Genomic DNA, 17,319 nt, shown 5'->3' on the forward strand with positions numbered 1-17,319 from the left:
ATGATCCTCTAGACCAATCATAGCGCAGCTTTTGGCACATGCCAGTGCTTTGATTGGTAGTAGCTAGGGACATCTACTATTTTCCCATATTTTCCGCAGGGCAGAAGACGTTGGGAACAGTTAGGAAGGCGTTTTATGAGGGCGCCGTCATTCATTCGGTTCATTCCCTCGCGAGGTTGTGCCGGGGTAGGAGGGTGGATAGGTGCGTACTTGGTTACTTTTCATCTGCCCCATCGATTTGCGTAGCTATATCACTCGTGTACGCTTAAGGTTGAGCTCATAAGTGAAAGAGAAGACGGTGTGCATAGTTCCGGCCTGCGCCTCCACAGCAGCACAGCTCGCTTCCATCGATCGGTACCTTCCAGGACGAAGTGTCGGGCTACCAACATTAAGAAGCAAAAGTAAGTATGCCCATATTTTTAAAGGTATAGTCTGATTGATTAGCTGAATGTGTGAATGCATTTCACCTCCCCATCTGCCCGCAGCACATAATGATACGACAAGTTGGTATTTTGTTCAAACCAGAGGTGTAGGTCATAAGTTAAGCTGGAGGATAATCAGGAAAATGTCTAAAGTTACCCTCAAAACATGTTAATATGGGGTTTCCTGTAGATAAAATAGAAGGTAAAATGGCTTTTCACTTTATCCCAAAGCTGGGAATGAGAGTTTTCCTACCTGAATATGAAAATCCACCATTGGTGCAGAAGGAAGACAGTATGCTGCTAACACATGACAGTGAGGCTGCCACATCTTAAATTCTGGTCCTGTTGAAAGCTTTTAACCTGCCAGAGACCTTGTGGGTGCATGCAAAAGAGAACAAGATGTTGCAAAGGGAAAAAGAAAATAGATGGCCCAGATTTTACCAGCAGTGCAGCAAACTACAACCTGAATTTTGACAGCAAGCATCCCAGCAAATGAGCATGCATTGACTCAACAGTGCATTGATGCTATAGCCACCACTGATTTGGGCCACTATCCAGTGATGCAGACTTTAGCTCAGCTTCCAGAGACAGCTCCCTATGTCTCCAAGGACCAAATTGTGGAGGGTCTTTCTGATTGCAGGTGACACCCAGCTCTCTGGCAAGAAGGCCTGGACATGAGTTTCTGGCAAGAAGGCACTGGGTTTTAGCTGCTATTGTGACCAGTCTTGCACCCAATTTCAGATGCTCATGCATTTTGAAGGGATTGGGCTGTCAAAAATTGCTCTTGAGCTATGTATGTAGGAAGTGAGTAGAAACATACAAAAGTCTGGAGGATAGGGCAATATGTATTATTTTAAATGTATGAAATTCTATGAGTAATTGTACCAAAAAGTGAGTCAAATTCAAGTCTAAGTATGATTCTTGCTATTGCCTTAAACAGCAATTGACATGAAGGTTTATGAACATCAATCTGCCTGATATTGCCATGCCAGCTCTGAAAAATGTTTTCGTGCCAACCTCATTTCAAAACCAACACTTTACCACTGACTGTTTCTCTTGGTCAAATAAGTGCTAAAATATAAAAGTTGGACTGGGCAATATTTCAAAATTTATGGAGTTGAGTGTACAATGTGCATATGTTACATCATGCTAAGAGAGTTATGGTTGTGTGATGGTATATCCTGCCTGCAGCTCATCTTCTTGGCTGATAATGAGTTGCCTTCTGCCCCTTAAGGTGACATGGGCAGCAGATCTGTTAAGCCCACCCATGTGACACCTGCCCAGCAGGTTTGCCAAGCTAGAGGTGCCTAGATGCTTGCTGGTTTGGCCTCCAGCCAGCACAATGCTGACTGGCAGTTATTAAGTAAAAGGAGAAACAGCAGGTAGTGCAACCTGAGCCAGGATGTATTAGCTTAAAATATCATCATTCTTTCACTCCAAGTATGTAGATATTTCTGCACTGGATGGGAGCCATGCAATTCTGTCCCCCATTTGCTTGGATTTGTTGCCTGCTTTCCTGAGGCATTTTCTGAGCATGTTAGATTGCAGGTTGTTTGGAACAGACAGGCTCATTCCTCAGGATGGACACCCCCAGCCATGGGACAGTTTGAACAGTATGTTAGGCAATGCTTGTAGAATGCTGATAAAAAACGTAACACTTCCTGGCAGGGGTCAGCGCTCTGAAGCTGTTCTGCCTGGTGTTGGCATGGACACCAGCGGCACTTTAGCACGACCCGCGACATGGACGTGATGGCAGACGGCGGGTGGGGGCTGTGTTTTCCATAAACGCTCGGCAATAAGCACGCCCGGTCTAACCGCCCTTTCCCCTCACTCCCGCCCGAACGTCTTCCGTGCCTGTGGTCGGTCACGGACTTCTGCTCTTATCGACTCGTGTATACGTCCGCCGTGTTTCCTGTCGCCAAATGTGTCGGAGGATCGTACTGGTGCGTTAGAGCGTTGCAAACGGTCCTCTGCTCTGCGGTAGACCCGGCCTCCTTGTGTACGCTTTGCTTGGGACTCTTCCATGGTTAGCAGCTACCTGGTTTGTTTATGGTGGCCCTTCGGGTGAAAGCCTGTGTTCCCAGGAGACGGGCTTCAAAGTCAGTACCGAGAGGCTTGGTGTTAAGTCGATCACGGTTTCGACGGAAGGAAGTGATCCGCTTACTCGATGTTTGTTATTGTTGGCGTCTGTAGCTGCCCAGCCATGATCCGTGAATTGGTCCCTTGACGGTGGCCACGGGTCGCCTGCGCAACATCGGGCTAATGTCGCGGAAGACAGCAGGTGTCCTGCCGCCTTTTTAATTGATTTCCAGCGTTAATGTATTCCAGTAATGACGTGCATTTGCACGTTTACTCTCCAGAGCTGCTCCTGCTCGGTATGCCTGGCTCGTTTCGGCAGCAGGAGGCATTTCGCAATTTTTGTACGCTCTGCCCAAATGTTTCCGAATGCGTTTTCGGCACGGCGTCTGGGGGCTGAAACGACCATTAGGCGAAGGCAAGGTCCTTGTTAAGAGATACCAAGCTTCACCCATGGCGCCGAACAGTACTTCCGTATGCATCTTCTGGTTGAGAAAGGGATACTTGCTCGGCTAGCCTGGATTTATAAACAGCAATAACGGCAATGAGACGGGCGCGTAATAGGCACGTTATGCTTGGATGTGCCAGCTGGTCAAATAAACCACACACTATTTATTTGGCAAACAGATCTGTTCGCGCAGGCCTCTATGATGTCCAGTTAATGACCTCACGCAGGCAGTCGCGGAAGTGCAAGAAATGGAGGCGAATGGCCGAGCGGACCGAGATCGTGTCACGTCTGGATGAGGAACGCGGCTGGCATGGCGCCAGAAACCAGGACAGTAGAGAACTGGACACCCCCGGTGTCAGCCGACCACAGCCGTGATATGGGGTTTTACTTGGCCAGGCACGGTTGACTGGCCGTGGCGCGTGTAAGCCACATGCCACCGGTCCAGTGTCGGTAGTTACTGACCGCTTCCAACGCATGTAGGCCACATCTGCCCGATCCGGGCGCGCGCAGCTGCGGGCGCCCGACCTCTCCAGCCGCACGGCCCGGCTGACCGCCGGCCGTCCAGCCCGTGTCCTTGTCCGACCGCCGCGTGCAGATATGCGCATATTGAATGGGGCCGGAGCGCCCCGGCCCCGGCGCCGGCCGTTCGGTGAACGCCGCCCGCTGCGCACGGCCGCCGCCGCCGCCGCGCGCTCTCTCTCTGTGTACCGCCCCGGCGGCGGGTGTCGGCTGCGCCACTTACGGCGTCTGTCGGCGGCCGGCCGGCCACCGCCAAACAGGATGACACGTGCCGGCCGGCGCCGCTTCGCGGAACGCCGCCGGACCGGCCCCCGAGACGCAGCGGCGGTGCCGGCCGTCGGGGGGGTAACGGGTGCGTGGCCTTCACTCTCTCGGGTGCCGCTAATGGCCGGTTTACGTTCTGCGGGGCGGCTTAGATAAGTCCGTTAGTGGCTCGTCTGACAATGCAGGCCATTAGGCCCGACGCTAGCGAGTTTTGTATCCCGACGAGACGAGAATGGCTGCGGAACGAGAGCTTTTGCCCGCTCAGGTACTGATAGCCGGTTACTTCTGTGGCTGTGCTGCAAGATGGCCTGGCGGCGGCGGATTGTGGCCACGCACGGGAAGGCGCCCTGTCAAGAATGACCAGTTATGTTGTATCGAGGACATTGTGCTGCCTAAGTGTTGCCTATTCCCACCAAAGGATGCCGAAAGCTTTTCTTGTGCTGTACTGGTCCTGAGGACGGAAGATTTGTCGCATAGCTCCCATTTCGTGCTTTTATGTGTTCTGTCGTCTGCAAACTAGAGAGCCGTGTGTTACACCTTGGATTAAGCGGCGCACGCTCGTGCTGCGACTTGGTTTGACTTGATCTGCGAACGGTATAACCTGAGTTGCTTGTGTGACTTGATACCGTCCGAGGACTGTTTAGAGAACGAAGAACGCCTTTCAGGGTTCTCGTCGTCGCCACCAGAGTAAACATGTTCGAGCTGACTGAAGGATTACATCAGATACTATATATCACTGGCGCATTTAGAAATCATGGGTTCTGAAAACACGGCAAGGTCATGCAAATTACATCCAAAGGACTGCGTTAGCTGGATGGGCTGTCCCGTTCACATGTATGTTGCATGAACTGTGGAATGCACCACCTAGCAACATGCTCGTGTTTCTGGGTATGGTCTAAAAGTTTCCGGCTCGTAAAGGATACCACAATTGGCCACATTTTTCCCCATGCAATCGTGGCGTGCTAGCAGAAACGAAGCCAAGAGCTCGAATGAAAGTAAGAGCCCGGTATGGGTCGGCGATCAGTCATGCTCCTCTGCTATGGCTACTTCACCTCTATTACCATTTGCCTTGCGTGCTTGGGTCCAGCACCTATCTTCAACCGAACCACGCTGCGCACGTTTTGTGGCCGCGTACCGCAGTGTCAACACAAGCATGCTGTGTTAGCCACGTATGCCGTGGGTGACATTGTGTTACTGTAACGATGGGCGTCATTATGGATGTTAATGAGGACCTCGGTCGAGTCGGGCACTGAACAGGATCTGGTGTCTTGCGGTCCGACCGAAGCCGCACAGCCGTCCCTGTGCCTGTGCGTGCCTCGTGTATGCATCGCTTTCCCCTTTATGTGCGCAAAACGCAGCGACTATTTCACGTCGCCTGCGGTTTTACGTGCCGATGCGATCGGCGGTGATTCGATGAATATCCTTTCGCTCATTGATTTAAGTGTGACATGTACAAAGAGATGCGCCCCGCTGCCCCGCTGATGACCTGCGGCCCAGGATTGCCCGAGGCCTAGCTGACGGCCTCGCTGACTGCGGCCGGCGGGCGCCGTTCGGTTCCGCAGCAAGCGGAGTGCATTTTAGGTCGCTCGCGCGGAGAGCCACAGACCGGCTTTGAAATGAATAATGTCAGAGTACGTGGATGCAGGACATGAATGGGTAAGATTCGCGTGGGATGCATCGGTTTAGCTCACAACGTCGGGAATCTCGGTATGACGTGGTATTTGGCTGGATTACTGTCCCGAACGGTACTGCAGTTGCAAGACGTTTACGGATCTCATCAACGAAAACATGTGTGTCTGAAGGGGGGCTTCATCAGGATTGACAGCATCGGGGATCAAACGGATAATCTGGGACTCACACTGGTGTCTGGGGGCGGGCGGGGCAGAGCATTGACGCGGTGGCGGAACCGTTGAAGCAATGGGATCAGCGCTGTCGTGGGGGGGGGGGGGGGGGGCACAAGCCGCTCTGCCACCCCTTCGCCCACAGCGCTCTTTGTCTGGGCGTTGTGCCGAGAGATCGTGCTGGGCCAAAGCTATTCACCAGCCACGTCCTCACAGCGGCAGTAACGCCGGCCGTGTGGCTGGGCGGCCGTCTGTTGCCTTTGGATGATGCGGTCGGAGTCCGCGGCGGAATGTGATTCATAACAAACGAGGCGCCCACTACGGCCCCTGGTGGCGCATATCTCGGGGGCCCGCATTCGGAGGCGCACGATGTAACACAGAGCCGCGGAGCGCGGTCACGGGACCGCATGCAGCAGGCCGGATCAGTCGCCCGGATCCACAGGCCCGGGAGCGACACCGCGCCAGTCCTGGGACGACTGCCCCTGCTGTCTGAGGGACTGAGACCTCAGGCTGTCCGGGGCCTTGCGCCACCCTGACTTCGGATTGCTGTATCTGCAGTGACGGGATCAGACCTCACAGGAGACTGGGGGTGGGCAAACTAGGTCAGCCGACGGCTGGAAAGCGCGGAGCGCCGGCCGCAGGACCAAGAGCCGTCTCAGGATCATTACCCAGCTGCAGGACCACGAGCCGGCCGGCGCCGACCAGGGCCAGGAGCCGGCTGCAGGACCAAGAGCCGTCTCAGGATCATTACCCAGCTGCAGGACCACGAGCCGGCCGGCGCCGACCAGGGCCAGGAGCCGGCCGCAGGACCAAGAGCCGTCTCAGGATCATTACCCAGCTGCAGGACCACGAGCCGGCCGGCGCCGACCAGGGCCAGGAGCCGGCTGCAGGACCAGGAGCCGGCCGCAGTGGACACCGGGCGTTCAGTGACGACGTGGACAGTTGACCCCGCGCCGTTATATCCAGATGTGTCACTCCTGACCCTTGGAGCCAGCGGCGCTGGGCCCCCCTGGGGGGGTGGAAGCCGTCCGCCCGGCCCAGCAGAGTACACGGCACAGTACGGACACGGGGCTGCGGACACGGAGCGAAGGGTACGACCCAGCTGCGGACACGGAGCGAAGGGTACGACCCAGCTGCGGACACGAAACGGAGGGCACGACACAGCTACGGACACGGCTCATTACGAACATGGGCGGAGGGCACAGCAGCTGCGGACACGTCACAGTGCGGGCACGGAGCGGAGAGCACAACACAGCTGCGGACACGCGGCTGCGGACACATAGTTGAGGCCACGAAGCTGCGGACACGGCACGACGCTGATATGATGCTACAGACGCGGGACCGCTGAACCCGATCGCATGCTGCTGGGTTCGCTGACGTCCAAAACCGTCACGGTGTTGACGTGGGCGCGTTCCAAGAGTCGAGATATGTGGTTAAATTTATCGGCGATTGCGAAATGCAGAGCAATAACAGCCGGTGGTGCTGGCATTCAGTGTCGCCAGTGGTCTCGTGGGGTCTGGCAAGATCCCCGCGACCACTCGGGCTGCGAGGACGAATCATACACGCGCTTCTCGAAGCCGCCTCCCTTCAGTGTCGCCAGTGGTCTCGTGGGGTCTGGCAAGGTCCCCGCGGCCACTCGGGCTGCGAGGACGAATCACACGCGCACTTCTCGAAGCCGCCTCAGCAATTTGATGGCCACAAACATTGAGTGCCTTTGGTATAGACTCTCAGCGGCAAAAAGGTCCGCTTTAATACGGCCTTATGGCGGGTAGCCGCATACGGTTATGAAGTGGAGTCGGCGTTGACAGTGCACGAAGTGGCGTTTTTGAACCGTCGGGGAAGCTGGCTGGGAAAAATGTGTTCAGCTGGCCAACTTGGAAATGGAATGCCCAACGACCACAGGGAAGACCGTGCAGGAATCCGGAATACAATAGCCACGATGCGGATGTCGGGTGTAAACTGCCCAGGCCGTCGGGCCGCATGCGACATCCAGCCCCCGGTGCGAGCCGTTGCTGCTGCAAAACGCCGTGTTTGGAACAGGGGCGTTCGAGTGTGCGGCGTGTGCAGTCGGGTAAAAATAGGTGATGCGGACGAGGTCCGCCAAACGGAAGCACATCTGCTGGAGTGTCCGAGTAACCATGCGTTTCATAAACCTCCACTGATCCAGCGCATTACGTATACATTCAAAACAGCTTGCTATGCATTTGGGTGCCAGACGATCAAATAGTTTATGTAAACCACCAGTGCTTCGGATTTGTTTTGCATATCCGTTTTGGCGCGTGTTATATCGGTGAATGGAAGATGTGGAATGCCATCGGTCTGGAAGGAGTAGCGAGATACCTGGTGTGTGATGTCAGGTGTGAGAATAGTGAGATATCAGTGTTGTGTGTGGGTGTGGGAGTGTGAGTTGGTGACCGGGCCACTTTCGGTCTGGGCTGACCTGACCTTTCCCGCCGGCAGTGAGCCTCAGCGAAGAGTTCATGGACCGGCTGCGCGCCGAGTTCGTGGCCGAGCCGAGGAACCTGTTGGCCCAGAACGTCTGCACCAAGTACGACCCAAACGAGGCGGCAATCGGGCGGCGCGCGCTTGAGGAAATCAACCACGTGTTCCAGCATAAGGTGAGAGGGGCGGCACGCCGCCTGACGGGGCGCCGCACGCTCCGGCGCCGCCCGGCGCACCGGCCGCGCTTGTCGGCGGCGGATGGGTCGCGACCTGGCCGAACAGGGAGTTAACCAAGGAGTTGATCATTGTGAGAGGCTCGTGGGTGACGGGGAGACGCAGCGGCAACGGAGGCGGCCGGGTGTGGCGCGTGGCGCGCGCTCGCTCAGCTGCGTCCGACCGGCGCTCGTTGTCGCTGACCAGTGTCTTCGTTCGGAGGATCGCTGGTGTCTAAGCTGCGCCCGACCGACGCTCGCTGTCGCTGACCAGTGTCGTCGTTCGGAGGATCGCTGGTGTCTAAGCTGCGCCCGACCGACGCTCGCTGTCGTTGACCAGTGTCGTCGTTCGGAGGATCGCTGGTGTCTAAGCTGCGCCCGACCGGCGCTCGCTGTCGCTGACCAGTGTCGTTGTTCGGAGGATCGCTGGTGTCTTAAGCTGCGCCCGACCGGCGCTCGCTGTCGCTGACCAGTGTCGTCGTTCGGAGGATCGCTGGTGTCTAAGCTGCGCCCGACCGGCGCTCGCTGTCGCTGACCAGTGTCGTCGTTCGGAGGATCGTTGGTGTCTGTGATGGGCGTCAGTTGCGCGTGTAACACTGCCCCATCACGATGCTGGGGAAGAGGTGCCGATTCACGCTCCACGGCCTGGCCACTGGCGCACTCCGGGCAAACTCGGGGAGCTTCTCTCATGACGCAGTCTGACGTCACGGTGTCGCAGTCTGACGTCAACCGTCGCTCCCAGTGTACAGTCCCCAATACACGCTCGCGCCAGGCATTGAGCAGGCGTGTGCCTACTACATCATCAGTGAGTGAAGGGGATACGGCACGGACACAAATAACCATAGTAGCTGCGGCGTCCTAAGACCACGAGATTTCGATACGAATGCGATTGGCCGCCAGCGCCGCAGTGCTCCTCGCGCCGACCTGTGCCCTGTGGAGAGAGAGCGAGTGGACTGAGCGGGCGCGGACAGCGGCCGGCGCTATTGGCCGTGATTACCGTCAGCGGCCGCCGTTACGGATGATTGCGCGGTGTTGTGCGAAAGTCCGCGCCGCGCCCGTCCGTATGGAAAGCGTGGGAACGCCGCTGGGTCCGGTGGCGGCGAGCCCGCAGGGCAGGAGTCGGCCCGCTGCCAGACGACGGCCTGTGCACGCCTCGACGAACGTGGCGGCTGGTCGGCTGACCTCGCCGCGCTCAGCTGGACCGCTCGGATGCCCCGCGGCCGCGCCGCCCAGCGCGCGCCGCAGCTGAGACGGACGCGGTACCGCGCTGGCTAAGGGCTGAGCTGAGCCGACCGGGCTGGCAGGACTGAACTGAGCGGACCGGGCTGGCAGCGGCTGAGCTGAGCGGGCCGGGCTGGCAGGAGCTGAGCTGAGCGGGCCAGGCTGGCAGGAGCTGAGCTGAGCGGGCCAGGCTGGCAGGAGCTGAGCTGAGCGGGCCGGGCTGGCAGGGGCGGGTCGCCCCGCTGCACGGGCCGCGCCGCCGGCCTTCAGCACACCCACGTCCGCCAGCTGAACGTGCGCGCTTCGACGAATCGGTGGCCAATGTCCGTGATGGTGTAGCTGGTGGCGTGGCCACGATCGTGCCGCTTCTCTGAATGATCCCTGCCAGCAGATCTACGAGCCTCAAGCCGATAATTTTCGAGGTGAAAAATTGACGGCGTTTTTAGAACAGGTGCACGGCGAGTACGGCGCATGCAAGTCGTTGCTTAATTAAGCTTAAGGAGGCCGTGGGGTTTTACACCGCATGCAATTTGTTCTTCAGTTGTTTCCGAGATTTGCTGATGGTGACATGAAGCTTAAGCAGAAGGCGTCAGTTCCCCACTCTCCGTGACTCTGCCATTAGCAGAATCGTTACTTCTCCAACCGTATTATCATCCTCCCTGCTGGGAGCACCCCATCCTTTGTGGGATAGTGCCGAGAAGTAGCGTTCATGGGCCGTGAAAGCACGAGATTTGCGTTGTAATGGCGTGCAGGCATGATACGGGCGTACAATGCAGCCGTTGTAGTAAGTGGCACCCGGCACGTCAAACGAGCGTCTCGCCGAGTACCTTTGTCTTTGTTAGCTGGATCGCCAGGCCTAGCGTGCTTCGAGGTAATCTGCGGTCAAATGCCAGGTATCAATCGGGGGAATAGGCCTTCGACAGCTTCTTAAGAAGCCAAGGATGCGATTGTCTAAATGCTGGTTCCAGTGACGCGGTGTACCTTACGGGTTCGCTGAGCGACATTAGCAGTGTTGTTTGTCCTCTGGCATTGTCTCTTTCGCGTTACGTCTGAATACACGATGCATTGGTGCCGTTTTGCCAATTGCGGCTTTGCTGACGGCGTTGTCTCCGTTGTGGACCGCCAGGTGGACGAGGCGCGGCCGCGCTGTGACCAGGCCTCCAGCGGCCGCTGCTGGATCTTCGCCGGCCTGAACGCCATGCGCATCCCCTTCATGAAGGCTCTCAACATCGAGGAGTTCGAGTTCAGCCAGAGCCAACTGTTCTACTGGGACAAGGTGCGGCCGCTGGCGGACGCCTGGCGCGAGGTGGCATTTTGTCCGGTCCCAGTAGCTCAGACAGTCGCTTGCATGTGGGGTGGAGCTGCTTTTTGGATAGCGTACGCAACGGCCGTCATGTAACGCATGCCACTGAATGTCTGTTGTATTATCTTGTTTAATGTTCTCCTTTTCCGTTTCAAACTTATTGCAGAATGTTGCGGCAAACAGCTGTCGCGTGGCTATGCTGGCGGCCTGTGCGCGCGCCCCTGGCCTGCCCTCGTGCGTCTGACCGGCCGCCCTGTGCGCAGGTGGAGCGGTCCAACTACTTCCTGCACACGGTGGTGGAGACGGCCAAACGCGGCGAGCCGGTGGACGGCCGGCTCGTGTCGTTCCTGCTCTCGGTAGGACATTACCCGTCCCCCTTCCCCTCCTTGGAGGGGGGATATTTTGCTGAGATTATGCGTTCCTAGGTTGAAAATGCGTTTTCCATTTGTTTTTATGACGATATGTTCAGCCATCAGACACAAAGACAGACCAAAAATGTGTGCAAGCAATTTGTCTGGGTCACTAACCTTCATCCTTTTTAACCAAATCGACAAACTGACCACAAATTGTCTTCGATTGGAGACCGAAATTTAGTAGTTTGTACATGGTTCAGGCCGTCAGCCGAATTCAGGGCGTGGCGTCGCGTTAGAAAAACACTCAGGCATGCCGAATATTTTTTGAAAGTCACGCGCACTACGCGTGCGCTGTTCACTAGAGAAGCCTGTTTGTCCGTGTTCCTTTGAACAACGTGCATTTTCGCCGGCACCATTTACCTTCCATGTCATATACGGCAGTTGTATACATTCATCATGTTGCTGCATTACTTGTTTAACATTTAGTTTCATCTCGTCGGACAGATGCAATCATATCCAGAGCGAGTCGCGCGCTTGTTCCAGGTGTTACAGAAGTCAGGCCCGGCTTCGTGGCATGACATGAGAGAATCAACTGTCTATCCCGCGGTCGCGCTCCCCGCTTGCTCTCCCCGCGCGCTGAGCGGGTGTCCCGGTCTGTCACCGCGCGCTGAACGGGCGCCTCGCCCTGTGGTCGTAGGCTGAGCGGGCGCCCCGGTCTGTCACCGCGCGCTGAACGGGCGCCCCGCCCTGTGGTCGTAGGCTGAGCGGGCGTCCCGGTCTTTGGCCGCGTGCTGAGCGGACGCCCCGGTCTGTGACCTCGCGCTGAACCTGCGCCCCGGTCTGTGGTCTCGCACTGAGCGGGCGCCCCGGCCTGTGGTCGTAGGCTGAGCGGGCGCCTCGGTCTGTGGCCTCACGCTGAACGGGCGCCCCGGTCTGAGGCCTCACGCTGAGCGGGTGCCCCGGTCTATGGCCTCGCGCTGAGCGGGTGCCCCGGTCTGCACCGCAGAGCCCGATCTGCGACGGCGGCCAGTGGGACATGCTGCTCAACCTGATCAACAAGTACGGCGTGGTGCCGAAGCGCTGCTTCCCGGACGCCCACTGCGGCAAGAACTCTGGCCGCATGAACTCGATCGTGACCAGCAAGGTGAGCCGAGACCGCGAGCGGCGCCGGGCGCGCGACACCGGCCGGATGTGGCGAGAGCATCGCTGAGGTCGGCCAGGCTGGCCGCTGATATTGGACTTTGTGTCTGTCCTTGGAGCCTGCGTATTTTGTGAGCATCGGCCACTAGGCGGCCCATATAAGGAGCGCTTGAAAAAATCGTTTCGGACAGTGCCGTCGTTGTAACTGTTACCTTCGCTGAGCTTCTTTTCGCGAAGACTGACAATTTTGGAAGATGCGAAGTATGACACTCGGTGCATAAGTAAGAAAAGCCTGCAACGGTGGTAATTCATCAGTTGGTTCAGTGCTGTCCATCGTTTAATATTGTATCGTTTCATTCGGTGCTTGTCAAAGTTGGGAGCCAGTGGCCCAATAACGGTCTTCCGAACAGTGCTGCTGGTTACCCTTACCCCTCACTACTATCTGACTGTGGGTGCCAGTGTAACTGCAACGTGCGTGTTCGCTTTCTTCACGGGCTGCTGACGAACTCATTGATGTGAAAAACGCTAGTGAACGTGGGTTTAGTCTTAGCGATGAATCCCACGATACATGGTTATCTCTCACGGATGGGTAATTTGGGTGCGGCGATGGCGTTCTTCGCGAACTTCGGCGTCTTTGGCATCCAGCTGCGTGGATCTGAGTTTCGCCGGAGATTGTCAGAACTGCGCCGACAATCCTGTACAGGTGTGCATCAGTGATTTCCCACGCGTTAAACTTTTCGCCGCATTACGCGGCGCCGACTCCGGTAAATCACGGATGCAGTGATAGTTTTTGTATAGTGGTGGCGTAACCGTGGTGCCGGCAGTGCACGGCTCGGGCAGCGATGGCGTCGTCCGCAGAGCCCGCGGACGACCGCGCGAACACGGCCCAGTGTCGACGGACGCGGCGCTCTCTGTGACTGTGTAGCTGCGTGCGTGTTTGTGGGGTGGGATGCCGGCAATGGTGGCGATTAGGCAAGGCAAGCGCCGGAGTGGAATTCGTGCCGTTCAGAAGTCGTGCTGAACTGCCGCGGAATGTGGAGGGTTTGGATAGGGCCGCTTTTCCTAGCCAACAAGACTTTCCAGTGCGACGATTTTGCTTGAGCATCGCTAGTTAGCCGGGCAAGTTCGCACCATATGTATGAAGCCTCACCACAGGCAATTTTTCCGAAATAGCACGCTCCGCACAGGGCTGTAACGTTGCATCATTAGAATCATTGCCCGTCTGGGGTGAATTGTGGTTGGTTTATCTAGCCGTCATAAATGACGCGGTGCTGCTGAAAATGGCAACCTGCGTTTCATTTTATAAACACTAGCACGTGACCCTACCACATAACATAAGCCAGCACCCCGCAATAGTGTATATCGTGAGCTGGCCGCCGCACCGTCAACCGCACGCGCTGCCCCCTTTCCCCTCCACACACACACACAGTCCCCAGACCCCTGACAGTGGAGGCTCCGTCTTTCAGCTGCGCGAGTTCACGCGCGACTTGCGCCACCTGGTGGAGAAGGGCGCCTCGGACGAGGACCTGGAGGCGACGATCGCGCGCCAGGTGGGCCAGGTGCACCGCATTCTGGCCATCTGCCTGGGCCTGCCGCCGCGCACCTTCACCTGGGAGTACTACGACAAGAACAAGGCCTACCACAAGGTCGGCCCCATCACGCCGCGCGACTTCTACGAGCAGCACGTCAAGCCGCACTTCAACGCCTCTGAGCAGGTACCCGACACGCGAGGGGCGGGGGAGCGAGCTGCCGCGATCGGTCGGCCGGCTGCAGAGATAGTGACCGTGGTGCCATGGTCGTGGGACGGTTTGTCGCCCTGTAAAACGTCCACGGCGTGTACGTGGTACGATACACTGGCATAGCCGGCTGGTGCTGGTCGTGGTGATAACCAGCGCCGCAGCTGCTCGTCGTTCGTCGCTATCGGGCGGCGAAATAATCCTAAGCGTGTTTCATTGGGTACCCAGGCACGCAGTGAAATTGTGGATGGTAGCGGGCTTGATTGCTGTGTCGGCTGTTACACGCGTCTGTTCTGACTTGGCGAGGTGTTGTGTCGCTAGCGTCGTGTCGCCTCGTGCTCGTCCCGCTCGCAGTGGGTGCCCTGTCCGGCGTGACAGTGGCCGGCCGCCCGCTAACGCGCCACGCTCGCCGCGTGCCCTGCTCCCCAGGTGTGTCTGATTCACGACCCGCGGCCCGCCAACCCCAGCGGCGCCGCCTACACGGTCGACTGTCTGGGTAACATGGTGGGCGGCCGGCGCACCATCTACAACAACCAGCCGGTGGAGCTGCTGGGCCGGCTGGCGGCCGCCGCGCTCACCGACGGCAAGCCCGTCTGGTTCGGCTGCGAGGTCGGCAAGGCCTTCGCCAGCAAGCTGGGCATCAGCGACCCCACAATGTTAGTGGCTATAACTCGTTTGTTTTGTTGTCACTGGTGTTCGCGGCGCTCCCCGTGTTTGTCCGTCTCCCACCTCTCTCGCCCTTACGCGCGCTGGTGCTCACCTTTCCCCGTCCCACTTTATGCCTCTTCCGTACGTCCTGTTTTGCCCTGCCACGTCGCTATTTTCCTCCTCCGTTCTGTGGCTGGTGAGCTCATCGCCACATTTTACCCAGTTATTTACACTGTACGTAATGCCCGCTTTTGGAAGCCATGCAACCGGAAAGACTCCCTGTAACACTGGGGACGGACTCGGCTCTGCTTGAGCTCGGCGTGTCGGGTCGGTGTGCTGAGAGCTAATGGCCGGCCTCGCCGTTACAGATACGACTACAAGCTGCTGTTCGGTGTGGACGTCAGCCTGCCACTGAGCAAGGCGGAGCGCCTGCTGCTCGGCGAGTCCATGATGAACCACGCCATGTGCCTGACGGGTGTCACACTCGATGTAAGTTGGATTTCGCGTGGTCCGCGGGCCACCGCAGATGTGGGTTATGTGCAGCTAGTGGCAGCATTCTGGTCAGCGTGTGTTGTGGTTAGGAACGGTCTGGCCTGATTCACTTGAACGCACGAACGGAGGATTTCTGGGGCGCTTCTCGAGTCCAGGTTTGCAGCGCTCGCGCCGTAGAAGCTCTCGATGTCATTGCAATGCGCCCTGAGATAGGACAAGCCTATGCAAGGCCCGTGCGCTCGGTACGCGGCGTAGCGCGTGCTGACCTGGCCCCCACTGCCGGCGACAGGAGGACGGCACGCCGCTCAAGTGGCGCGTGGAGAACTCGTGGGGTGAGGAGAACGGCGACAGCGGCTACCTGGTCATGTCGCACAGCTGGTTCCTCGAGTTTGTCTTCGAGGTACGTCGCGCTCTCGTGCGATCGCGCTGGTGGGACGCCGGCGTGCTGCATGCGGATATGCTTGGGTTGGGAACACCGTCACCTGAAAACACACGCTCCCTGATGGTGCGAAAGCATGTTTTCGTTGGCTTTTTGTTTTTTCCACCCTAGAGCTGTGGGCGGGCCAAATTCTGTGTAACGACAAAATGTGTGAGGAAACAACGTTTTGCTTGGGTCTGTATTCGGTCGGTCAACTAACCACCTGGACCGATGGCCAGGACCCAGGACTGTTGTGCCTAAATAGAGCTGGGCCCGCTTGGCCAGAGGCTGCATTTCACAATGCTGGAATGCTTCAAGGCGTATAGTGCCCTGTACCGCTTTCGAGCGGCGAAATGCCACACCTCAGCTTCGGCGTGCTGCCAACAGGTGGTGGTAGACAAGAAGTACGTGCCTGAGGAGGTGATGGCCGTGTTCGAGCAGGAGCCGACCGTGCTGCCGGCCTGGGATCCGCTCGGTGCGCTGGCGCGCGCATAGGGCCGCCCGGCCCGGCGGCGACCCGTCGTACTGGGGCGCCGGCCGTCGCCTTCGGCGATGGTCCGGCAGAACAGTGCGCTACCACTATCGGTGTGCGGCGCGCGAGAACACAGCGCCACTCGTGTACGTGTTTTATGATACGGCATGCCCCGGTACGTAGGGGGAGCAGTGGTTCTCACGGTGGCCCGAGGAGATTTCCTCCGACGTGGTCGCCTGTGAGCACGATGTACTGCATGGATTTATAATTGGTAGTTTGTGGTGTTGTTATAGGCGTATTAACCGAGAAGCCAACACACTTTGCCGAAAAGTGCATCCAGCTTTGAACAGTTTGTCTTGTCTGCAATACCCACTGGCAGGCTCAGCCTACCCTTGTGATGTCATTTGCGTGCGCTGGCGATCCATGTCGCGAAATCTCGCCACACATTGTGACACACCGACGTGTCTTCTCCAATGTACAAGCCAACCAGACCCGCAGACAGTTGTCTGCGTACCTGCAGCTACGTTCTCGACTACTGACAGCAGACTCGGCCCGCACGTGCAGCGCCCCGCGCTTCGGCCGAGATGCGCGCCCGACCTTGCCCTCCGGCGCCCCGTCGCGCGCCGAGTACAAGCCTTTCGTTCGCTGCGCCAGTTCAAAGTACACACGAGAAGGTCCGGCCCGCCTTCCGAACACCAGCTACCTCCGCCACTCGGCCGCCGCGCCGCCGTGAGCGGCCCGCGCTGCCGGCGCCGTGAGCGCCCCCCCCCCCCCGCCCCCCAGCGCGCGACGAGCGCAGTTCGGGTCCGACCGCGGGCTCCGGCGGCGCGCTGTCAGCCAGCTGGCGCGGGCGCGCGCTCCCCGCCGCAGCACCGACCGATCCACGCATGCGCCGCTCCGGAGACAACTTTGCTAGCCATGTTTTGTTGTGAAGTTCGCGCGGAGATATTGTGAATACATTTATCAACAGCTCTCCGCTGGTGTGAGGCTGTGGACGTGGCGTACGAGTGCGGCTGCCTGGTGGGTGGTTACTTTTGATGTGGCGCGCATGATGCCATAATGGGGACTAGACTTGACACGTGCACGAATGGCCGGTTGAATGCCCCTCCTTTGGAGAAGATCAATTTGTTCCCCGAATCCAGTGATCAAAAAGACATCAAGGAAGCTAGAGACACCAAATTCATAGGGCAGGCTGGTCTGTATGTTAACTCACTTCCGCCAAATTTAAGGTCTGGTCATGGGCAAAGAATGACTGGGTCATGACCTTCGTTTCAAAGAATGTCAAACAATATCAAACTCAAGAATGGTGTCA

At 57.8% G+C, this 17,319-nt stretch overlaps 1 protein-coding gene across 1 annotated transcript; it reads left to right on the top strand.

The window, feature by feature from the left end:
- Window positions 1–98: 98 nt before the first annotated feature.
- Window positions 99–16,765, top strand: LOC119112150 (bleomycin hydrolase). Its single transcript, XM_037236199.1, has 10 exons — window positions 99–401; window positions 8,031–8,188; window positions 10,572–10,721; window positions 11,012–11,104; window positions 12,108–12,245; window positions 13,708–13,956; window positions 14,407–14,633; window positions 14,994–15,114; window positions 15,407–15,517; window positions 15,923–16,765. Coding segments are annotated over exons 1-10 (1,356 nt in total). The 5' UTR covers window positions 99–400; the 3' UTR covers window positions 16,031–16,765.
- Window positions 16,766–17,319: the final 554 nt, after the last annotated feature.

This window comes from Pollicipes pollicipes, unplaced genomic scaffold (assembly GCF_011947565.3).
Source record: "Pollicipes pollicipes isolate AB1234 unplaced genomic scaffold, Ppol_2.1 Scaffold_7261;HRSCAF=8764_pilon_pilon_pilon, whole genome shotgun sequence".
NCBI classification, from domain to species: domain Eukaryota; kingdom Metazoa; phylum Arthropoda; class Thecostraca; order Pollicipedomorpha; family Pollicipedidae; genus Pollicipes; species Pollicipes pollicipes.